Source organism: Punctularia strigosozonata (genome assembly GCF_000264995.1).
Source record: "Punctularia strigosozonata HHB-11173 SS5 unplaced genomic scaffold PUNSTscaffold_13, whole genome shotgun sequence".
Taxonomy (NCBI): domain Eukaryota; kingdom Fungi; phylum Basidiomycota; class Agaricomycetes; order Corticiales; family Punctulariaceae; genus Punctularia; species Punctularia strigosozonata.
This window is the reverse complement of record NW_006767445.1, coordinates 796,222-819,700: the sequence shown is the minus strand read 5'-3', so window position 1 is coordinate 819,700 and position 23,479 is coordinate 796,222. Positions and strand designations below refer to the sequence as shown.

The 23,479-nt window shown below is 53.9% G+C and overlaps 8 protein-coding genes across 8 annotated transcripts; 2 read left to right on the top strand and 6 right to left on the bottom strand.

Moving 5' to 3' along the window:
• Positions 1–41: 41 nt before the first annotated feature.
• Positions 42–1,307, top strand: PUNSTDRAFT_54939 (3-hydroxyacyl-CoA dehydrogenase). The gene is made up of 6 exons (XM_007387327.1): positions 42–106; positions 170–443; positions 491–697; positions 756–856; positions 912–1,013; positions 1,065–1,307. The coding sequence occupies exons 1-6, from the start codon at positions 69–71 to the stop codon at positions 1,177–1,179; spliced, it is 837 nt and encodes a 278-aa protein (XP_007387389.1). The 5' UTR covers positions 42–68; the 3' UTR covers positions 1,180–1,307.
• A 251-nt stretch (positions 1,308–1,558) lies between these two features.
• On the bottom strand, positions 1,559–4,201 carry PUNSTDRAFT_137676 (cytochrome P450; the record flags this gene model as incomplete). Its single annotated transcript, XM_007387326.1, has 15 exons — positions 1,559–1,648; positions 1,703–1,917; positions 1,975–2,061; positions 2,115–2,170; positions 2,226–2,312; positions 2,372–2,396; positions 2,449–2,593; positions 2,653–2,664; positions 2,722–3,140; positions 3,195–3,343; positions 3,397–3,409; positions 3,466–3,525; positions 3,583–3,619; positions 3,674–3,703; positions 3,761–4,201. 15 exons carry the CDS (start codon positions 4,199–4,201, stop codon positions 1,559–1,561), a joined length of 1,866 nt encoding a protein of 621 aa, XP_007387388.1.
• A 289-nt stretch (positions 4,202–4,490) lies between these two features.
• Positions 4,491–6,523, bottom strand: PUNSTDRAFT_145949 (sphingolipid C9-methyltransferase; the record flags this gene model as incomplete). Its single annotated transcript, XM_007387325.1, has 8 exons — positions 4,491–4,706; positions 4,763–4,879; positions 4,934–5,185; positions 5,240–5,364; positions 5,428–5,788; positions 5,841–5,862; positions 5,913–6,065; positions 6,118–6,523. 8 exons carry the CDS (start codon positions 6,521–6,523, stop codon positions 4,694–4,696), a joined length of 1,449 nt encoding a protein of 482 aa, XP_007387387.1. The 3' UTR covers positions 4,491–4,693.
• A 452-nt stretch (positions 6,524–6,975) lies between these two features.
• PUNSTDRAFT_115965 (uncharacterized protein) lies at positions 6,976–8,717 on the bottom strand (the record flags this gene model as incomplete). The annotated part of the gene is made up of 5 exons (XM_007387324.1): positions 6,976–7,172; positions 7,234–7,738; positions 7,794–7,925; positions 7,974–8,519; positions 8,568–8,717. 5 exons carry the CDS (start codon positions 8,715–8,717, stop codon positions 6,976–6,978), a joined length of 1,530 nt encoding a protein of 509 aa, XP_007387386.1.
• Positions 8,718–11,667: 2,950 nt separating this feature from the next.
• PUNSTDRAFT_137673 (uncharacterized protein) lies at positions 11,668–13,434 on the bottom strand (the record flags this gene model as incomplete). The annotated part of the gene is made up of 4 exons (XM_007387323.1): positions 11,668–12,655; positions 12,709–12,830; positions 12,890–13,269; positions 13,350–13,434. 4 exons carry the CDS (start codon positions 13,432–13,434, stop codon positions 11,668–11,670), a joined length of 1,575 nt encoding a protein of 524 aa, XP_007387385.1.
• A 1,811-nt stretch (positions 13,435–15,245) lies between these two features.
• Positions 15,246–15,827, top strand: PUNSTDRAFT_54938 (uncharacterized protein). The gene is made up of 2 exons (XM_007387322.1): positions 15,246–15,387; positions 15,415–15,827. Exons 1-2 carry the CDS (start codon positions 15,309–15,311, stop codon positions 15,792–15,794), a joined length of 459 nt encoding a protein of 152 aa, XP_007387384.1. The 5' UTR covers positions 15,246–15,308; the 3' UTR covers positions 15,795–15,827.
• Positions 15,828–16,468: 641 nt separating this feature from the next.
• Positions 16,469–18,136, bottom strand: PUNSTDRAFT_137672 (uncharacterized protein; the record flags this gene model as incomplete). The annotated part of the gene is made up of 5 exons (XM_007387321.1): positions 16,469–17,327; positions 17,393–17,497; positions 17,549–17,799; positions 17,858–18,058; positions 18,128–18,136. 5 exons carry the CDS (start codon positions 18,134–18,136, stop codon positions 16,469–16,471), a joined length of 1,425 nt encoding a protein of 474 aa, XP_007387383.1.
• Positions 18,137–22,373: 4,237 nt separating this feature from the next.
• On the bottom strand, positions 22,374–23,408 carry PUNSTDRAFT_54937 (40S ribosomal protein S14). Its single transcript, XM_007387320.1, has 4 exons — positions 23,360–23,408; positions 23,007–23,178; positions 22,690–22,946; positions 22,374–22,634 (listed from the first exon to the last, which is right to left on the bottom strand). Exons 1-4 carry the CDS (start codon positions 23,360–23,362, stop codon positions 22,608–22,610), a joined length of 459 nt encoding a protein of 152 aa, XP_007387382.1. The 5' UTR covers positions 23,363–23,408; the 3' UTR covers positions 22,374–22,607.
• Positions 23,409–23,479: the final 71 nt, after the last annotated feature.

Here is a 23,479-nt window from a genome sequence, read left to right as displayed (position 1 = left end):
TGAACCGAGCTCCTCTGTTCACCAGAGCTCAGTCGTGCCGATTTCTGTGTCTCAACTGCCTTACCGTTATGAGGATATCCCGTCGTACGTTTGTGATCTCTGGTGGGCAAGTCTGTTGTATTCCTGCATCGAACTGGCAAACTCAACGTTCTTCCTCGTGGGCCCATAGCTCCTCCGGCCTCGGATTAGCTACAGCCCAGAATCTGTTGGAAGCTGGCGCTTACATATCCGTATTGGATTTGAACCCTCCACCGGAGCAGCTTCATATACAATCCGGCAGCTCATGCCAAGAGTACAACGCGCGTGTCAAGTACTTCGAGACGGATATCACATCACTCTCGGATATTGAACGTGCTGTCGCCGGTACAGTCCAGTGGTTCAAAGATTCCGGCGCACCATTAGGTGGTGTGATCAACTGTGCTGGGGTTGGCCTTCCCTCGAAGGTATGTACTCGCAGGATGTGATGTCCTTTACTAAGCGGCGCATATAGATACTGGACTACAAGAAAGAACCACATCCTCTCGATAGATGGGAGTTCGTCATGGCCGTCAACCTCACGGGCTCTTTCAACCTGACACGATTGTGTCTTCCCCACCTTGCAAGCGTGGAGCCTGAACTTCCGACGGAAGAAACGAGGGACACGTCTAGTGCCGACGGTGAACGCGGAGTCGTCGTGTTTGCTAGTAGCGCTGCTGCGGTGGGCGGACAATATCGCGATTGTAATCCTTCGCTGATCCGACAGTCTTCTCCCCTAGTACGAGGGACAGCCCGGACAAACGTCTTATTCCGCGAGCAAAGGCGCCTTAGTATCCATGACGCTGCCCATGGCAAGAGATCTGGCAGACTACGGCATACGGCAAGATTCGCATCATCTGGACAAGCCAACTGCTGACCATCATGTGTGTGTGCAGGGTTGTGGCAATAGCGCCTAGCATGTTCGAAAGCCCGATGACGGATAAGATGAAGCCTAAGGTCCGGGAAAGTCTACGCAAGGAGCTTGTCTTTCCGAAGAGGTGACTGATTAACTTGTTTGCCGGTGGTAAAGGCCGCCTAATTCCATCCAGGTTCGGCCGACCACAAGATTTCGCGCAGACAGTGAGATGGATCATCGAGTGTGCGTACATCAACGGAGAGACGATACGGCTGAATGGTGGGACAAGGATGCCGTACAAACTATAGTAGATAATATCTGGCTGCATATGTACTAGGTGCCTCCAACGATCGCCCCATGCACGCCCCATGCATGGAACTAACCGGCGACACTCACATACTTCCTGTTTCTGCTACATCGCCTGATCTCTCCTTCATCCGAACCCAGAGCCTAGCCTAGTATGATTTCGAAGTTAATCAATGCATTCTGAAAGCTAATGTCTTGGGGGGGGGTTGCAAATGCTCTTACCTTGATAATGATGTTCCCATACAGCACCCACAAATTCTGTATCGGCGTTAGCAAAGGTCCGTCACAGATGCAGTACTGGTTGGTTGTCTGTCGCACTGGGTCCGGAAAGACCAAAGACGAATGGTGCATACCTATCAGGTTGTTTGCATATTGTTATCATCACAGATGACCCAGGTCACTCTTCGAAGGGGTTGGCACTGTCAAAACCTCGCCTCCTTGAGCCTCCTTCATCCTAACCCATAGTCCACCCTGTGCACCACGTTATGATCCATGTGGTGCGAGAGAGGGTCTCCGAGCGCGCACCTTCACATGTAACGTCAGATGCGTGTTTGGCATCACCTTCTCCCTCTCTTGTCTGAAGGGTACCTCCCCGGGATCTTTCCAACGCGCCGGCGGTAAACTGTCAACCGGTTGTGCGTCCAAGGCCAATTGAATGTTCGAGAAGCCTTGCAGTAGACGAACGAGAATGAACGAAGCCTCGTTATAGGCGAACTGCTGGCCGAGACAGATCCGCGGGCCTGTGGCGCAGCACATTCAGCGATGGACTCGGTCTTGCGCAGGTGTTTTAACATTACCGGCGTTGAATGGGAGGAACATCATCGGATTCCTGGTGAGTCTTTCCACTCGTTGGTCAAGAAAGCGGTCAGGATCGAAGTCGAGAGCTGTTGATATACAGTTATAGTTCTTTCAGAAGTAGAAAACGGGATTTGCGTACCATCTGGACCCCACAGGTCGAATCTTCTATGCATCAACAAAACGGAATAAAGACATCTACAGCCTCAGGTTCAGCACACATTTGGAGCCAGTTCTCTGGTCATAAGCGCACCGCGTGCCTGCTGGGATGTAAATAGGTGGTCCGCCGGACTTGGATGGCCATGTGGTCGGCTTGATACTTTCTCTGCTGTTAAAAGGCCTGATCACCAGCGCTTGTCAGCTACGCACACGCGTATGACAGTCGATAATCGGACATACACAATGGGGAAGAGCCGCAGCGTTTCTGATGTGCCCGCGGTTAACGTCTGATCGGGCAGTGACAGAACAGGACTCACCATTGATGACGGCCCTGAGATACTTCATCTGCCTGAAGTCATCGGGTTCCGGTCGTCTTTGGCCGCCGAGTCTTGACAGGATTTCTGAGCGCAACTTGTGCAAAACCTGAGGGTGTTCAGCAAGCATATACACGGCAAATGTGACCTTGAAGGGGAGATCATGAGCTTTGTAGTCCGTTTCATCAGCAAGCAACTCTCTCGTACCGTAGACGCAGTCTAATATACGATGAACTCAACGTGAGGAAGTCATACCGCGAACGGAATGGAACATACCGTATCTCTACCCGCGACCATCATGTTCATGATTTCATCGCGGAGAATGACGCGGTCGTTCGTAGCCTCGGCCATTTGATGAAGAAGAACATCTTGTTCGCCAGGCTTCTCTGCATTTGGGCTGTCGAGCAAGATTCCTCGCCTCTTCCTCTCCAACGCCTCCGTCACGAGAGGGTCCACGAAGTCATATATGATTTTCATGTGCGATGCACTGGCATCTCCCCACAACTCCCCAAGCGGCCACGTCTTCCCAAGTCGGGCACGGACTATAATCACACTCTGAGCGCGAAGGAACGCGTGAGCAAAAGCATTTGCAGGGTGCGATAGGTCCTCCGGCTGGTTCGGATAAGGGAGACCCGCAGAGAGCGAGCAAACATCCTTGCCGAATAGGAACTGGGTAGCGCAGTCCATAGTGATGCCTAGAGCCCGTCGCCGTCAGGAACAACAAATCATAGCAAGTAAAGAGTACAGACGATGTACAAGGTCCTGGAAGTCGACAGGGCAGCCTTGGCGAAGCCGCTCTCGCATTTGAGACAGTGCGTCATCACAATGCGAGTCGAACAACTCGAAGTGGCTAATCTTGTCTTTGCTGAAGAAGGGTCTTGTCATACCACGATGGAATCTGTGTTGTCATATCAGTGCCAGTGTTGCAATTTCGCGGGTTTGCATCCTCACTTCCACAGATCGCCTAGAGGGCATCAGCTATGAGCAGTGCTAGCTCGAGAGATTCGATAGGCAACATACCATCCGCGTTGAACACGCCAGTTCCTAGCACTGAATTGTTTTGATGCAACACATTCGGCCCTATATTACGCCATCACAGTGAGATACGTGGCATCTGGGACTGACAGCAACACCCACCTTTATGGAAGCTTCCGAAATCCGTCGCAAGCATAGCCTATAGGAATACGATATCGTCACCAGATTATGAGGTACGGAGCATGCGACGAACCTTCACATAATCAGGCTCGCAAGTGAAGTACTGCACCGCCGCGTGATCAATTCTCGATCCCGTAGACTTGAAGAGCCTGTCACTCACTCGAGTGTCCCCTGCGACTGTGATTCGCCAGGTATTACCATATTCATTGGACCACTTCCTGAAGTTCAGACCTAAGGTTTGCATCAGCTCCAGGTATGCAGGGTCGAGAAGAGTGTCCAGACCGGGATAGACATCGACAATAGAGTTCTTCATGGCTGCCATCAAGTCCAGCCCAAGTCCAGCTGGCCACGCGGATTTGAGTTCAGGAGGAAGAATTGCACCAACTGCTGCAGCATCGCGGCGGTCTTTCCATCGAAGGAGGTGATACCGCACTAGCAGGATCGCCGGAGGAAGGAGTACGCAAGTCGATATCAGCAGCAGGCCTGAAACGTTGATGTCGACGGCGCTGAGGATCCTCGACAAGATATAAAGGGCTATCGGTGGGGCCGACCAGACGCGCAGGCTTTTCAGCACATACACAAGGCCTGGGGTGAGAGCCATCGTCTTTAAAACCTATAGGGCGCCCGAGGTTGTCCATTATATATGAGAAATGTATCGAGCGATTGCGGTATAGCAAGGAGCCCGGAACAGCAAGGCCGGTCACCGGGACGACGCAATCAGGAGCCTCCCAGGGATATGACGAAGGGTTCATCTCGTGTACGAAGCCGATGATATTGCGCATGCGCCCTGATGCGATGAGCGAGTCGTGGCCGCAAGAAGCAAAAAGGCGGGAAATCGGAAGATCGGGTTGCACAATTGCCGGTCCCTGACCATGTGAGGTCGTGTATCTGAAGGTGAAGGATTGAACGCAAACGTTGTCTAGATTTGCAGGCGTCCGGCGCTACAAGTGGCCCAAGTAATCGTGCAGTTCTGTTCCAGAGTGAATCTGAACCATGTACAACCCATTACGCATCCAAGATCTAGTGTATTTTTTTCCCATTCACATGCACCTCCCTTGCTCTCTGAACGAGCAGTTCGTCAACCACCGTCGCCTCAAACCACCGGTCTGCAACGACAGCAGATCAGATGACATGCAAGGCCAAGATCGAAGCGGACACTTACTCGATGGTAACCTTGGGCTTGACGTGAATAGACGCGTGCGTGGGTACACCTTCGATGCGGTGGTAGGCGTTCAAGTTCTTGTGCAGCGTGATCTGGAACACGGAAGAACCGCCTTGCCTATGAAAGAGATGGTCGGCAGAGTCTCAAGAGGACACCGAGCGAGATAGATACCTGGCGATGATCACGGAGTAGGCAAGGAAGAAGGACCAAATGCGGAACCATTTTTCGCCATATTTCTCGAGGATGGCCTCCTTGTTCGCTATCCAGTTCTTGTACCATCTCCAGATGGTCGCGGAGTAGTGCACGCCGAGGACGTCGATGTTCTTGACCTCGAACCCAACAGCCTCAACTTGCGTGATAACCCAGCCTAACGAGCAACTGGCATCCGCTCCCGGGAAAACGTGCTTGTTCATGAAGAGGCCCCTGAACGGCAACGGTTCAGATACGCGTACTCGCCAAGCATACCAAGGTGCTCACCAGATCAGATCCTCGTATTGCCAATGGGGTCGGAGACCAGCGACTTGGAGAAGGAAGATGCCATCATCGTCTAGGAGGTCATACACCTGCCTGAGGAAAGTCCGATAGCGGCGGATGCCGACGTGCTGGCAAATATGGCAAATACTCAGCCCGACGTCAAGATGCAAACAACTCATGATGAGACGCACCTCAGCCATCTCGAGCGAGACTATCTTAGAGTAATAACCAGGTTCCATAGGGATGTCGCGATAGTCCATGCAGAGGATTTTAGCGCTGTCGGCGGCTCCATTCTTCGCGATACGATCGTTGCCGAACGCAGCCTGGTTCTGGGCGATGGTGACACCAGTAGCCTTACAGCCGTAGTTCTTAGCAGCGAACGCGGTAAGAGTACCCCAGCCACAACCGATATCAAGAAGGCGGTCGGTTGGCTTAAGGTCAAGCTTCTCGCAGACGATGGTGAGTTTGTTGTCCTGCAATTCCTCCAGGGTCTCTTCGCGAGTGATGTCGGTGACAATACCGGAGGTGTAGATCATGCGAGGGCCAAGGAACCTATCAAAACAATGAGCTCGTGTCGCTCATCGACTATTTGACTATAGATCACCATTCGTAAAAGTCATCGCCACCTGTTACAATACGTCAGCGAAACGACAGCAGTAGGAGGGAAAAGACTGACGATCGTAAGTCGTGCGAACCTGGTCCTCATCCTGCTGGCTCGTGTGGAAGATGACGTCCGGGATAAGCTCGAAGAGGACTTGTCTGAATAGCTTGGGGGTCATGACAAACTTCGCCCAGTCGTGACGTTGTTCCATGATGTCGAGCACGTCGCCTGCATTGACTTGAGCCTCCGCCCGTCAGACGCGTCAGATATGGCCACGTACCATTAAAGTCAATCTTCTGCTCAAAGTACGCGTCGTAGAACTCTTGCATCGGGATCTTGTTCTTGCCGAAATACCTTTGCTTGAGCTCCGGGTCCTTTATCGTGATGTACTCCGAGATGTTTCTGTTAGGCAAGAGGACCTTCTCGTTTTTGCGCTTCCCGTACATGCTCATCAGAGTCCAATAGCCAATAGCAACAGGTACGCCTGTGAGAATGACCAAGAAGAGGTACGTCTTGAATCCTCCGCGGTTGACGAGCGGGAGCATGCGTTTCAATAGCCATGGAACGCCGAGGACGAGCGCAGCGAGGTGAATATTGCTGAATGAGCCATTTCCCTCAGCAAGGCCGACCAGAGGTGAATTCTTGATAGCCGGGTAGTCCGTCGTCCGCACTGAGATGGACGACATGGTGCGGGAGGAACAACGTACCATTCGCCTCTCGCTATTTCCGATTTTGCTGGCACGATCACGTGCAGGAGGAAGAAGTCGGCTAGCGTTGCGGCTTGTTGCGGTTTGATTATGATCTGTTTTTCTAAATCGGTTCTTCAAGCTTCAAGTTTGTAGTACTTAGTTGGTGCAGTCCCTTCAGGGACTGCAAAAGATTGCAAACTATGTTTCCGTTCATCAGATTCGGTCGTACCGAAGCGACTGCGGGCGGTCGGTGCTGTTGCACGAAGCCGTGGGAGTCGGCAATTGGCCTTAGACTAAAGATTAACTTTTACAGCGTGCCGCCACTTAGAATGATCATAATTGCGTTTCGTTTCTATTACATCGTGGACGTGTACTATCAGATAGGATGACATGCTATTGAAGATCAAACATAAGGGCGTGGCAAAAAGGTAGGTGATTCTGGGGCCGTATCATGGGGTGTTCATCATACGCTCGATTTCAATCTGCAGTCGAACGCGAGCTGCTTTCCCCTCTGGAGCGTCCCCACCAACGGGTCGTCCTCCAGGGTCCATCCCCCGCGTCACCCACTCGTAGACCATAGTCATCAACCTCACCCAGTCCGCGCCGTAGGCACGCTTCGCGTCCTGACCTAAGACTTCCACTGCCGCTGTAAAGGCGGCGGAATCATCATCAGGGATCATGGATGCGTAACGAGTAATCCAACATACCATGCAGGATCATAGGAGCAACTGCAGACTCCAGCATGCGCTGGTTCTCCACCACCCGCGTGAAGTACGTCCACACTCTCGGCCTCTGGTCGATGGGTCTTTGCACGTCACCGGTGCCCTTTAGGATCTCCCAGTAGACACGCATGGAGCCCTGAATGCGTTGCCAACGCTCTGGAGCCGTCTCTTCGTTGCGGTAACCTAGCGCTTTCCGGCGCGTCTCCTTCGTGAATGGCACGCCATCGACGTCTGTGGGTGGGACGATGGCAGGGATTGGCCACCCTCCCGTGCGTTGAACCATCTTCGCCCAGAACACGTCCACGAACCCGTCCAGGGCTGGGATCAGGTTCACGGCGACGCGAGCCAATGGACCGGCAGCTCGCTTTTCAGCCGTCACCTCGGTTTCCGCTTGGAGGAGGATGGATTTGGCAAGTGCGGAAAGGAGGGCCATGTAGACGTCATGAGGATGCGGGTTGGGAGGCTTGATGATCTGAAAGATCTGTTGAGACTATCCGACTTGTAAGAATGAAGAAGACGAAGAAGGTTCGCGTTGCCTAGCTTACCACTCGGTTGATCACTTCAGGATCACTCGTGATCTGGCCGATCTTGGGATTGATCGCCCGTCTACCGGCGCTCCAGAGCGCCTTCAACTCTTTGTTGCCCTTGACGGTCTTCATTGAACCCTCCTTGATTGACTATTGCCGCCCGTTAGATCTAGTGGCTAGAAAGCTCCGAGTGCATACCTTGAGCAACTTTCTGGCACGTAACCAATCCTCCTCGGGAGTGGTTATCCCCAAGCGAGCGCGCTCTTCTGCCTCCGCCTCCTGCTGTTGTTGGCGGTGCAAAGCACTTTCCTGCTCCCGCTTGCGCTCCTCTTCCGCCTTGGCTTCTTCTGCTTTACGCATCTCTTCCTCCTGACGCCGTTTTTCTAACTCTTCTTGCTTCTTGCGCTCCTCAGCCAACCTGCGCTCTACCTCCAATCTCCGCTTGCGTTCCTCTTCCTCCCTCGCCTTCCTCTCCGCCTCCAACTTTGCCTTCACCTTCTCCTCCTCGAACTTGATCACGTTCTCGATACGCTGCCACAGTTGGTTGTCCCGTTCCCTCCATTGTTCCTGAAGCCGCTGCTCCTGCTGCTGTCGTTGGCGCTCCAGCAAGGCAAGCTGAGCAGCCACCTCATCGACTTGCTTCTTGTGAAGATTCGCGAGGCGCTCAAGTTCTTCGACGGCAGCTTGATCATGGACATGATGTCGCTGTAAACGTGCTTGCGCTTGTTCCTTGCGAGCAGTGCGCTTCATCGACAGGTCAGAGAAGTCTACAAGCAGGGCATATATGCTTACCAGGGCGTCTTTGCGAGCATCCCGTTCCCAATCTTCGTACGGGTCCCGCCACCGAGTTCGTAGTCGGATAGATGCTAAGGTATCCTCGATGTATCTCATCTCCGCCGCTGTTTTGGCACCATCTGTTTTCCGTAATCTGGTATCTAACATCTGAGACAGACTGCAGCATAACTATGTATCACTCACTGTGACTCGCGTTCTACTTCAGATTCTGAGGAGGAGACAGAGCTGTCCGATGAATCCGAGTCCGCGTCGGAACTATCGCTTTCATCATCGGATACGCTTCGCGGGACCCCAAAAGCAGAGCGTTTCGAGAATTTACTACGTATATATATGTGAGCCAAAGGTTACATGCTTGCAAGCGCGACCAACCGGGGCTTCCGAACAGGGGACGTGGATTTGTATGCGGAGATGCGCATGACTGTGTAGTGATGTGGCACCGCACTCGACTCCCCCCTCGGGTATCAACTGTGCGTTGAACCGGCTGGAGTTCTGCAAACTGATTCTGATTACCACAAGGAAAAGGAAAGCTAGGACGATACTACTAACGATGTTTAGAGAGCAATGACGGGCGCAACCGAAGCGTCACGACGGGCATACACGAGCTGTCACGTAATCATTGACGCGGGTGTGACCTGATTGTGTGACTTTGGCGCTTCACTATTTCCCTATTTCTGTTCGCGACTTGACTATAGCAACATGCGCGCGACTGGCGTCGGACGGTTATGCCCAAAAATTGCATCCTCGTGAATGAGAACGCATAGGACACATATAGCGGCATGCCTGCACTGCAAGGTCAGATATGCAGTTGCAAGGTCTGGAGCGGAGAGGATAGCGGTGGAAAGAAGGTATAGCTTGCACCCTCTTTGCAATCCGAGGCCATCTTCTGCTGCACATGCAAAAGTCTTAGGCTCTACGGTACTCGTGGCAGATGCTCTGCTTGGCGGTGGCGTCGGTGCGATCGCACAATGCTCTTATCAACGGTTGCCCTAAACCTCGAGTTCCAGCTCAAGCATAGCTTCAAACTTCAGGCCTCATGCCCGTTTCTCCATCCTGTAACGTGCAGACGTTCCACACATATTTTCGCTCGACCATCACTGACCCTTCTATGGGAGCGCCGCATATACGGCTCGTTCTACTAATAGTTTGAATGAACGTTCGACCCTGGCGACCACCCAGCCAAAATAATCCGCGCAGACTTATACTCCGCCCCTGCTCGCGGGAATCACAACGTGCCGCCGATCCCGATCCCGAGCTCCCGCCCACCGTGGGTTGCCGCTTCTCTTCGCGCCACGAACAGCAACGCCGTGCGACGATTCGTCTTTCTGAACGCGCCCACACCTCAACACGTGTGTTCCTCGAGTTGCCCGTCTCCGGCTTCAACCGTCTTGATACACGCGTTTCGGACCCGCCCGCGGCAAACACGCGTCCTCGATAGCTCGTTTACCCCTGGGAAGGCGTCAACCGCGGCTCATGCTCGGAATATCCGCCCGTCGCCGTCGGTGCGCGAGGCAAAACGAGGTCAGCGACGGACCCAAATGTGGGCACGGCCGGCCATCGACCCTTCGCCCTCCCAGCGACAATCCATTGCCTTGGGGCAAATCGCCGCGGCACCTCGTCACAACGTGGCCTCAAGGCGGTACTTAGAACAATGTTCTTGACTTTGTTTCCGCATCCCATCGCCGATAGTCCCCGACCCCTTCCAGAGCTTGTACGACCGCCCCCGCCGGTAGCCCTAAGTTTTTGACTCGACTCTACGCTATCTTGCCTCATGCCCCTCGCGATGTCCAAGAACACCCGCATGTGTCCGCGGCGAGCGCTCCGTGAACCCCTAGCCGCTTTCTGTGTTTGCTCCTGCTCCCATGCAGTTGACATATCGCGCCCCCTTCCGCGTTGCACGCAAAGTTGTATTAAACGACCATCTACACTTGCGGCGCACGTTGGACGATAGCCCAGAGATGTTATCGCTGCTGCGCTTCGCTTTCCCTGCGATTGCCGCAGGCGGTTTGTCAATCGACGTTCATGCAATGCTCCAGAACGTTTCAGAGATCTAAGAGCATCGGGCTGTCGTCATCTCCCGGATATTGCACATGCTTCGCCCGAGTCGAGTCATACATTTGCGAAGTCCGAACGGTCCTCAGTATCGCGATAACGCCCGATTCAGCATATCGTCTCGAGTGCACCTAAGTATCGCGACACATGACGTGGTCAGAAGCACCGTATGATGTGCAATCTTCACGAATCCAGCATCGAGACCGGAAGAGCAAGTCGAAAACTGAGCGCAGGTTGAACTGCTCGCAACTTCCATGCACCGCGAAAAAGCTACTTCCATTCAACGGCGGTAGTAAGGTAATACTCGAAAGTACTCGTCGTGTACTAGGTCGTATCTATAAGCGATTACAACGCCTACTTTTAAGGGGGAGGAGGGTCATCTATCGCATCGTCAAGGTTCGGGATAAGGGTTCGTGAAAAAACTCGTGGAAGCGAATCGTGAAAGCCGTGTAAGAGACGTGAAAGCAAGCCAGAGAGGTCCGTATACGCTACAGTGGAAGCCGGGGTATAAGGAACATGCGGATAAGGGTGGATTAGGTTAGGATCATAAACACTTGAGCAATGAATCGCTCGAGGTGGCACGGGAACGCCACCGGATAACACCGTGACTGACAGGATGAGGGAGGAAGATGGAGGGAGAAACTGGAACCCAGAAAACATATCAGGATAAACAAGAAAAAAAAGGAGAAAGTATGAGACAATACCGAGACCAGCGGGATATGTACAGCGAATATATCGGCGAGGTATCATAGGTAGCACGGTCGAGGATGATCGTGAGACGGGAGAGTCGCAAGTCGAGTCCGAGTCGAAAGTCGAAAATGGCCGTACGCTGGGGAGGTGGAAAGTGCTGAGCACGTATTAGGCGGTGTGTTGTGTATTGTGCGCGTACGGGCCGTCGATGCTGCAGGAAAAGTTCGGGGGTATCGCAGTCGAGGAGCAGCAGACAGAAGGAGGAAATGTGATGAAGGGCATGGGGGTTAGCTCCTTGGCCCACCCCGCGGATCAATCCAGTCGGATTAAGTCCCCATGTGTGATCCGCGGGATGTTATTAGCCAGCTGCCCGCATGGGGGTCTGGATGCGGTGAGGCGTCGAGATGGATGCGCGCGATACCGAGAGCCTGCGCGTCGGCGTCGGCGTCGCAGATGGCGTGGGATAGCTGGGGGGGACCGTCGAGCCAAACGCAGTCCGGGGAGCTGGCGTCGCGGACAACTGCCTTTTCGGGGCGGTAGAGGCAGGGCGCGCCGACGGTACCCAGCGAGAGAAGATTCCGGTGGGCGACTTGGCACGAATCGACTCTTTATCGGAATGGCCGCCGATGCCCAGGTGCCGCTCGTCGTCTGACGTGGACCGGACGATCTTGGGCGCGCCGGGAGAAGACACAGAGAGCGTGCGTGTCTTGCGGGTGGCGCTGGTCGGCATCGGTGGCACTGGCGGTGGCGGTGGCGAAATGGGCCTTGCATACGCGCTCGAAGTCGACAGGGACGGCGTAGTCGAGCGAATTGGAGTGTGCGAGCGCGGGCCTGGGGTGTGAGAGCGGATGGAGGGCGTGTGCGAGCGCGTCGTCGGGGTATCGCTGCGGAAAAGCAATGACTGCGAAATGGAGGCGGAAGCCGAGCGAGTGTGTGAGGACGAGGTAGCTGCGCTGGATTTGGAGCGAGTGATCGCCGTGGCAGGGTGCGGGGGCGTAGGCGTAACCGGGGGCGAATAATGCTGGCCACCGGGAGAAGGTGTCGACAAGGACGACGGCATTTTAGGGGGAGACAGAGTCTGCATCGGCGGACTGTGGATGGGGCTGTGAAGAGGAGAGATTGCGGGAAGTCGGCTAGAGCTGATGGTCGGGGGGCTATTGTAAGGGGAGGTCGCTGCTGACTTTGTAAGGCGAAGGGAAGAGGTATCGACGGGCCCAGGGAAGTAGGAGCTCGTGGTGGAGGATGTGATACTTGGCGAGGTGGGCGTTGACTTGAACCTCAGACGGCTAATTTCCGCCATCAGCGTCTGACATTCTTGCGATGTACGCTCGTATTGAGCATTTTTGCTAGAAGATGGTTTAGTATCCCGTATACCCAGAGTAAAATAAGAAGGGCCTACCTGCGGAGCTCATTCTCGAGGTGCTCAATGCGTTCCTTCGAGGCCTTGGTGGCGTCATAGTGGGCCTGGTAGTTGATCAGGATGGCGTAAAGAAGGGCAGCACTGAGCGTGAGGGAGATGGGCTGTGCGTCATATGTATGTCAGAAATCCGGGAAAAGGCCGAAGATATTCGAACGCGTACCGTGTCCTTGGGGTTCGCTTCCAGCCACACAGAAATCTCCTTGTGAAGTGTGGAGACCTCCTCCACCGAGCAACGCTTTCCGGCAATCTTAGCCACCTTGTCCTCAAGTCGTCGAGCGTCGGATCGCGGTGATCGATTGGATGTGCGCTCCACAAGGATGATTTCCTCCTCCTTCGCGAGCGAGTAGTCGTGTGTAGGCTCGTTCGCCTCGATTATTGGCCGCCAAGGGGTGTTACGCCCGCTGGTGACAGGAAAGTCGATGCGAACTTTGCGGATGCCTTCGCTCGTGAAGTGCTCGCGACAAAACGGACATGCGGGTGCAAGACGAGGGGGGGCTTTCTCGATGATACTCTTGCAACATGTTTCGCACAAGACATGACCTGGGGGCATCGAGGGAGTCAGTCAACAAATTTGTCGAGCGGTGGCTGCCCCAAAAATAATGCGAATAGCATGTACTCACCGCAGGGGATGGAATGGGGGAGATGTTGGGGGCCGTACTCCTCTGCGCACACGTCGCAGACGGACTGAGGGGCAAGGGTCAACATCGTAAAAGGGAGAGGCGGAAAAAAACGAGCGGCGACCGCGGACGGTGTCTTTGATGTATAGTTGTGGCTCCCGAAATGGAATCCTGACCAATCGTGAGAATCCTATCTCCGATTTTCATGCGCCTCGCCAGGGGCCATGAGGCAGGCCACGAGGATTTCATGCTCATCTCCTTTTCCAGCACATTCTCCTTCCCTCCAACCTTCCGCGCGATAGCTCGACATTCCATGGTTGTCCTCAGTCCTCGACACCACCGACAGTTTTGTGCGACGCGCGAGCACAACCCCGGGCCCTTACCGGATTGTTGACTCAGCCACCGGTCAATTTTACGGCGGTGCACTCCCAGTGCCTCGGCCGAGTAAGCCCTTTGCCCAAGCCCGGGCGGTGACCACGTTTCAGATGGGTCATCAACGGATTTGCATGCGTGGGAGTGGCCTGCGCAGGGTTAGGGCTTGTTTTATGTCGCTTGAGGATGGCGTGGGAATCCAAAGGTTAATTGTGACCGCAACGTGACCCGCCTTTGTGTCTTCGTTTGGATGGCTCAGACGCTCATGTGCTCGTCCGCGAGCCGTCAGTGGAGCAGAGGGTTCGTAATTGCTCGTCGCCGAGTATATTCCCCGAGCAGGTCTCCGAGCAGGGCGCTGCATCTCAGACGTACGCGGGAGGGCATATGATTGTCGTGTGAGCCATCAGGGCCACACGCAACCACGCCCGCCTTCCCCGTATCACGCAAACAGCGCGCCTCTGTGCGCCGCAGAACCGTGCATGATGCCGTAGATGGAGCCGTCTTCTCCTACCTCAAACCGCTCGATCCCCTCTCAACGTGTTTGCAGCTAGGACTGGCGCTAGCGTCCAAACGCCGTTACATGGATATTTGACCCCACGGCCGGCTTCCAAGATATGCAAGACCCTTCCGAAGGTTCCAAGGTTCGACTTCTCTCGTGCCTGCGAACGCAGAGCTTGGTACTACCCGGGACCTGCTGCAACTCCTGTGAAGCCGGGTCGCTTATGAGCTCACTCGCGCTTCAGACTCCACCTCAAACACCCTGCTTTCAGTTTCACCATGCACTCGACTTGCATCATCTGCCCCGCGCTGACGTAGAGATCCAGCTCGCTTTATGATCACATCGCAACGATCTGGCCATGTATACATGGATACGCCACACGGACGGACCTACACGGCCCTCGCACACACTCGACTCCGAATCGTGCATGCGATGTCCCCCAGTCGATCCGGAGGATCCGTCTTCCGATGCACGGGTGTGCTCCAAGCTCGCTCGGCGTCCCGGGAGAAGGCCTGCAGACGAGATTGAATGCAGATCTCCACACACGACCCTTTCGTCTGGACCAACTGCGCTCAGCCTGGTACGCAGTCGAAGGCAATAATGGCTCGGATCATCTTCCTTCATGGAGCCTCGCGCGTCCGCGCACCCTCGTCTTAGGGCCCCAAGACCTCCCATACAGTCTACGCTGATCCACGGCCCCGGTTTCTTCGAATGGTGCGCATCCCATGCTACGAGGGAAGCATGCACCTGTACCCCCTTCACGAACTACGAATCGGGTGGCTCGGTCCGCGCACGATTGCTGCGGGCGTGGCGGACCCGGGGGCTCATGTTTCTCTGTATCTCGATGTCGGACTTTGTCCACTCCGAACCGGTGGCGATGCCTCGCAGTATGGCGCCCCCTCCTTCGCACCAACGTTGACCGTCCCATTCGCTCGCACGAGCCGATAATCACGATTGCACCCTCAAAGGCGGGAAGCTCCGAGCCATTGCGCAGCCTCATCTGGACTTGATCCACCATCTCGCAGCTCCATCTCATACACTATCTCTTCCCGTTCCTGGACATCTTGGACAGATTTTGACTGGAGCATTCAATGGGCCGCTCTTGTGACCGACAGGGATCTGATATTGGAAAGGTCTGTCTCGAAACGGCATGGACTACCCTCCCGCTCGGTGGCTGAGGAAGGACGATTCGGCAAGATCTCGTCTTCCCTCCCCCGCAAAGCATGGAGCTTGGAAGCACTTCACCTGCTTTTGTTCGTCCTGATTATAGACAGCTCTGGGCGGGTCGTCAGATTGGCGTTATTGGGGTGCTCTCTGATGAGCCGCAAGCACCGCGGGTCGTGAAGGGCTCCCGTGTGGCTGTGTCTCTACAATATTGCGTGGCCGGCCATCGCTCGTTGACATATGCCCCTAGGGACCTGCTCAGCCAATGGATCGATATCATTCCGATCTCAACACTCATACTGTATACCGGCGTGCATCATAATCGGCGGAGTATTACTAAAGATAATCTTGATCTAGTCTATCTTCCCGAGCGTTCCTCCTGCTGTCAGCGCGATGTCTGTCTCATCCAATAGCCGCTGGAACGATGCGATCAGCATATGGCTTTTGTGAACACCGACGCGTATCATTCGATTTGTTTATTCTCACACAATCCGTATGCTCTGTCGAACATCGCAATCTCATCCACCGCTGTCCGGAGGCGATCGATAAGGTCGCGACATAATTCTTTTCGTGCTCTGGATCTGTACATCAGTGAGCTTACTTGGTGTTATTTCTGTCATACCATGCGGGGTGTATGGAATATGTTTTTTTCAGTTCGCCGCTTGCGAATGAGCATCTTGAGATCTCCTGTGTAGGCTTGTACCCTCCCACCCGCCAGGCCTTTCCAGTTAAATATCATCAACTGAGGAGGTGTTTTCCATGCACGTGTTGCAGTCACCACTGCTATCGGCGGAGGGGGAGCCATCTGCGTCTTTGAGGGGTAACAGCCATCCACGCGATCCTCGATGAAATGGTAAATTTACAAGACATATCACCCGAGCGCGGATGACCGACGGGGCTCATAATCATACATACATACATGCAGGATCCGTGTTCTTGGTAGCGTACAACTATTGATGAGTGAGGGGAAGCGAATTCCATGCGGAGCGACCTGAGTCTCTTGAATACACACCAATAAATAAGCGCGACGCTCAGCTCGCGGAAATGAAATGCTCCCCATGAATGGGAAAGGAGACGGAGGCTTTATTCAGAAACTGATTCCTAGCCCGTTGGGAAAGCGGTCGCCTTTCTCGAGATATTTCCCTTTGGCGCTGGCCGAAGAGCCCCTCCGGAGGTAACCTGGACGACCGAGGCCCGGCGTGCCGAAGGAAGGAGTCCGCTGTCGTTCTGCTTCGAGGGCAGCGCTGCTGGCCGAAACAATGCTTGGTCGATGGAGGTTCGATTGTGAGTGTTGGTGTTGTAAGTAGCCGGCGGGAAGAGAGGTGGTGGTGGCTGTCCTGGGCCTCATCCGTGAGGGAGAAGAGTAGCTTTGGGAGGCAACAGGTACTTCTTCGGGAGAGCGACTTCGCCGCCCATCGATTCGCCTGGTAGGCGAGCGACGAACAATGTCTTGAGCCTGTGTAGCTGGAGTGAGCTCGAGGATTTCATTCAACTTCTGCCGACGGAGTTCGTCGGGGTCAATTTCCGTAGATCCCGCGTCAGGGGCACTGCTGCGAGCCGCCGCCATGAGATCATATGAAGGAGTGCGCTGGGGAGCTGGTCTTGCACGAGACGGCGAGTGGGACTCTAACATATGATGCCGCGGTAGGGAACGCGGTGTCCTCAAGCCCTCCTGCTCAAATTGCGGAGTCTGTGCTCCTGTCGTAACGCTGGGAGTTTCGTGTGCCCTGCGCCGCGAGTGAGGGGAAATTGAGATAACGCTCCAGGCGTGAGAAACGCCGCCCTCGTCGTCCGTTGGGATGGGAGTGAAGTCTGGGATGTCATCCGGAAGCGCGGGGGTGCTAGGGATGGGAAGGAAGTCTTCGCCATTCGAGTTAGCGAGAGCAATGCTCAGCGCACTCCGCCTGATGATGGGCTCCGTGGGCTCCGACGCAGGGCCTTCAGAGCTAACCCCTGAGGATGTAAACCAGTCGGACTCTCGTGGTGGTGTGGGTAAGCGATTGGGATGCACTCTCGCGAGCTCGTCTCGTAGCCGTTCGCATTCGTCGAGAAGTGAGGCACACTTGTGCAGGCCGTCAGATCGATGTATGCTCGATCACGATCGCAACTTACTTTCCTGCAATAGCTTGTCAGTTTAGACCGTTACTCTATGGCAAATCTCACTTACTGTTTCAGTTCCGCTTCCACTTTTTGATGGTGTTCCTTGAGACTCTCTTGCATCGCCTGCGACCGGTCTCTTTCGTTCTTGCATGTCTGAACCAAAGCATCGTATCTATCCTGCGCCTCGTCTCGCTCCAGAACCATCTGTGCCTGCAGCTTATCCGCAGCCTCCTGGAGTTGGCGCTTTTGCTCCGCGTAATACTGAGCGTCCTTATACCGCTGCCTCAGGAGCCGGTGCGTCATACGAATGTCGAAGTGCTGTCCGATGGTCATCATCAGATTAATATTGGTTTATAAGCGAAATCCATTGTGATACCTGTTCGCGAGGTTGCATCCTGAGCCATGCCGATATCTCCTCAAGTTTCTCAAGGAGCATCCGACTAGGGCAGCCTTGCTCGATAATCCGCGCAATGCTGATACGGTATTGATTTGCTTCCGACGTATCATTATCGTCAACGACGGACGAGAAGGGTCCCCTCGGCGACGGTGCGACCTTATCGGTGTGAAGCTTGCGAACCTTTCCAGATTGCAACGGTGAGAAAAAAGGCCTGCTGACCCCGGACATACACTGAATGGGGCAGCTCACCTCGCTCATATCGAAGGGTTTGCGGCAGAGAGGACAATAAGGTCGTGCGAGGCACTGCAAGCACCTGAAGGCGGAGTTAACAGGCGCCGTACTCCTGGTATTAGTACATACGCGAAGCAGAAGATGTGTCCGCAAGCCTCGAAGGGGGGGATCAGTCCGCAACATAGCTTCAGCGCAGCAACAGCGATGCTCACGATTGCATGTGGTGCACTCATGCCATCAGAAAAGCCGTCTAGGCAGATATCGCATAGAGAATCGGGATGGACAACGAGCATGGCGGCTACAGCGCGTTGTAGCAATGGTGGCGGAGAAGGGCTATCAGGGCTATGGAGACGCCAGCGGATCCAGCGTGGAGGGAGAAGAATTGAGCAGGATGCACGGTAAGCAGCCAGAAGACGAGGGGGAGGAGAGAGGCTTTAGGCTGCCGCCTTGATAATATAGCCCCTCGGACGCCTAACCGTCCGCGCATGCTCAGAACTGTAAGCGGTGATGGGATATTAACATGCCTTCTAGTCCAGGTCAGCGTCTAAGATAACACGAGGCGAGAAGATAATGTGAACGAAGAGCATTATTGAATGGCCGCACGTCTTGGCCCGACCTGATCCGTTTGTTTGGGACTGGCTATACTGGGAGGGTCGATTTGTGCTTCCTTCCCGGAGCTATCGTTTAACCCCAAGTCCGGGATGAAGATTGCTCATGAAGACCTCGTTAGGTTCTGAGGAACCTGCTCGCTTTTAGTTTGCGGAAGGTTCTCGTGCTCTGTAAGGGACGATCTGAGCCAACCGCTTTCGGCACAGCGTTCCGGAAGTAAGACACATGTTCGAAGGCGTGGGTATGTACCACATCCGAAAGGTGCTCCGGTCCCATAACCGGTATATTAATGACTGTGTTAGTTATTTCTGGTGTGACTCCCCAAGTCTGACTTGAACGCATTATATGCCATAGGACACCATACTCCACAAGGCGCACTACGTCAGGTATGGTGTACATGTCGCCAGCTCATCGCCTGCACCATCAGCAAGTTTCGACGGTTTTGAGTTTGCGCAATCAGCTGGCTCACTTCTGATCCGTAGAACATCGGGGAAGATGCTGAACGGCTATGAGATAAGACGGCGCCGATGTGTGCCTACGAGCTTTCATAGACCTAAAGGCGTGGTTAGGGAAAACCAGGAAAGCTCGCGAAGCAGGGTGTCTCGCGTAATCCCACGCGATGCAACCACATGCTACCCTCGCTGGGAAGCTGCCTGGTATCATTCTCCTCAGTGAGGCAGCTCTCTTGAGGACTCAGGTAACGTAGTGACTAGACGTAGTTTCTTATATGTGATGTGAGTGAGCATTATTCCCGGCGTCGTCTGTTCTAGCGCTGCATTGCTTCAGGTTGGATGGTGCGAGTTCTTGCTGGGCATAGAGGACTTCTCCTAGGGATCTTCCATCACTGAATTTCATGAAGTTAATGTACACGGATATCGCACAACGAGGCGCCTCTTCTTGCAATCACCGGGATTCGCATCCAGTTCACATAACCACTTTAAGTTTGCGTGTCCATGGCTCCTTCTAAGATGCACCGGCGGTAATGTTACGCTTCTGTATGAAGGGGGTGGGTTTACGAAGGACCTAGTGCTCGGTCCGAATACACTTCGGCAGCACGAGCGTGTAGACAGGCACGGGACAGTATGTGACATTCCCTATGTACACGCTGTGAAAGAGGGAGCCTGAAGGACGTCCCTTCCCTCAACGTCCTACACATCATGATCATCCAAGACTTCATTATGAGGATACACTGGAAATCGGAACGAGCAAATAGTCGCGTGCCTTGAGCTCACCTTCCCGTCCGCTACCTCGAGTGTAATAGCTCCTACACCTCCAGGGCCTGAAAGTCGAGGTGAGACGATCATGTAAAACGGAGGGACAAACGACGTGCCTGTTCAGGATCGGGCGTGTTCCGCTCTGTTAAACTCCTGAAGGTTGGCGTCAACAGTCTCAGCCGCACTCGTTCAAGGGCTCTATCCGACAGGCGTCTAACCAAGCCATGACCTCACGAGATACCTCCGGCGAGGTATGCATGTCCCTCCAGTTTAGAGAGACAAGGAGGCTACTGAAGAAAGAATCAGGGATGTCCGCGGAGCAGTCTGCGGCAATAGGCTATTTCTAAGCTTTGGCTTACTTAGATTGAGGATACACATATATTGCTGGGGACCTTATATGTCAGTCTCACGGTCGCGTATCCAACTCTGCACTTCACCTATGAATATCATGTTTGACGCTACGAAGCATGGAAGTGTGCGGAACGCGTCATCAATTACTCATTCTTGGATGTTGCTGTATAAGAACGTACCGCCACGAGGTTGCTAGGGTAGATATACTGCATGCACGCTTCAGCCCGCTTTGATTCATGCCACAGATGACACGCTTGCCCGGTCAGCGCGCCGGTTTGATGCAGAAGAAGAGGCGAGTGTTGAGAATGTTATCAGTGCTGATAGGGATCGTTATTGGTCAATATTTCCACCAAAAAAAAAAAAAAAAAAAAACGCCGTACTTCTTGAAGCCCGTGTGCCTCATCCAAAGCGATATACTCATACCCAAGGCCAGGAGGATGTCTGTCGCAGCCGAAGAGCAAAACGCGACACACATGACCCGCTACTCGCGGAGGTCAATGGAACAGCTACGACCATTCCCTACGGTCTGATGCGCACTCGGTTATCCGTTATCTAGGCGAAGGGCTGTCCCATTAGCCTAGAGTGTCTCGGTCAGTGATGAATGTTCGCGAGGGCGCATCACTCGTACCCTTTGGCACAGAACACTGCAATTCGAGGTTAGCTTCTACGCGAGCAGAGCGATAGTAACATCTGTGCCGTTGGTGGTGACTGTAGGATAATGTTGCATACAGCCTACAATCGGAGTCGTGCTCACCAGGGTATACTACCGACATCGGGGTGGGTGAGTAAGAAACAGTCGCAGCGCGATCATATTGTCACTCAACGTAAAATTACTATGACGATCATATCCATATGGCTGACTATAGCGATGCGAGTTATTGTGGCATCGGTGTCATGTTTTCAAGGCCCAAATACCTGTCCAAAGTCGTCTAATGAATACCACTGACTGCGATCGATGTGATGTTCTGAGCATGATCAGCCGGCACGACCTTCAGAAACTAGCGAGCGCTCACCGTGACTATGACCTGGCTCTGTTGCAAATAATTACAAACAACCTGTGTCTCAAAGGAAGTCTTTAGCCTACAAATACAGACCTGCGAGATGATCATGAGCAATATACACATGGGACGTTGCTGAGGCTGACCATGGCAAAGGTTCCTGGAGTGCGCTAAAACTGCGACATGCCTACTACCACAATATTGACCAGTATACGCATAGAGGAATCATGAAAAGGAAGGTCTACAAGGTGTGTGATATGAACCCAACATGAAGCACGTCCAGCATCCTATGGACTTGTGGAATCGGGAAGTTAATGCGCCGATGGAATCACTTACCAGAGTGCACCTATCTAACCGCAGCTGTCCTATCTAACCGCAGCTGTGGCCAATCAAAGAATCTATGCACTTGCCTTGTACAACGCACCGGCATGCGAAACGGTACACTATCTGGATGTTTCAATTTCATGTACAGAAATGCTTGGTGGTTGAAACGCCCAAGAGACTGGATGCACATCGAGGTAAGCGATATCACGAAACGTGAATGACGAGAATTATCGCACCCAGCGGCAGCAATACCACCAAAGAGAGCCGCCCCCAGGCTCTCTAAGAAACCAGGCGGCGCATGTACGACCAGCATTCTTATTCGTTGGTGCGCTACGTTGTGTCGTCCGCTGACCTGCAGGGGGCTGATGACTGGCAACCTAGAAGAAAAGTGACAAACATCTGCAGGGAAGGATATGACAGGTGCGCAAGGACATTGTTTTATAGTCGCCCGTTGCCCATAGCGAAGGAACGCAGATCCTGATCGCAAGACTCGTCGTGATTTAGGGTGAGCTGGAAACCTGCACGTCTGATCACCGAGCGAGTCTATGGACCAATGACCAGATGCGCCCAGTCGATGTTCTCGATATCAATGACCGGCGTTGGTTCACCCTCTCTTGAAACACTTTGATTTGATGGGCTGGCAATTAGGATACGTGGACAACGTATAAGGCGCCAGCTATGAGCAGCGAATAACGTAGGGCTCATGATCAACAAGGACGACATCGTACTCGTATAGCTGTGCACACACGTCTCAGATTTCGCTATGTTTTGGCGCCGGAATCGGAACTGGACCAATCGATGGTGGTTCTCGTTTCATACGCACACGACCTGCACAAGACACAGCATACTGATGAACGATTGCACAAGCAGCATGAGAATGGAACGACCGCGGGGCAGGTTCGCAAGAAACCTGATGCGCGTCGAGCAGCGACATTGGTGTCATGACCACAACCGTAGATACATGCGACATAAACAGACGTATGCGGCACTTTTGATGCGAATCTAGAGCCGACGACCACGGCGACCACCCTACACGACGGCATGTAAGTAACGTGCCTGAAGAGACGCAATGTGATGTACATACCTTGCGACGGGTCGAATCAGTGGGGACGGGAGTGACATCCTCAATGCGACCGATACGCATGCCAGCACGAGCCAACGCGCGGAGGGCGCTCTGCGCGCCGGGGCCAGGGGTCTTGGTGCCGGTTCCACCGGTCGCGCGCAGCTTGACGTGAAGAGCGGTGATACCAACTTCGCGGCAGCGGGCAGCAACGTCCTGCGCGGCAAGCATGGCTGCGTAGGGAGAGGACTCATCACGGTCGGCCTTAACCTTCATGCCACCTGAAAGATCCCACATGGTGTCAGAACGAACGACGGCTTCCATATGAAGGCGGGACGTACCGGTGACACGGGAGATGGTCTCCTTTCCCGACAAATCAGTGACGTGCACGAAGGTGTCGTTGAAAGACGCGAAGATGTGGGCAACTCCGAACACCAATTCGCCCTCCGCGACCTGCGGGCCAAGTGAGACCGCGGCATCTTCGCGGGGCGCCTTCGTGCCTTTCTTCGGGGGCTAGTGAACAGGATGGTAGCATAGTTGAAGTCCAGTTTTGATAGCCGCCGAACAGTCACAAGCGAGTGGAGCGCGTTCAGAGTCATCCGATACCAAGTAGGTGCATCCATCGAGCGAGAGAGGAGAAGACAGGCAAAGCAATCAGAAAGGCATTCCATCTTTGAGGATGAACGTAACCAACCATAGTAACAGGATATTCTTGAGGCGGGAGGGGCTTGAGGAGGACGGACGAGACGACGACGACAAGCTCTGCAAATGAGCTGTGAGCAGCACGTGGGAAATGGCACCGCCACCATGCCCC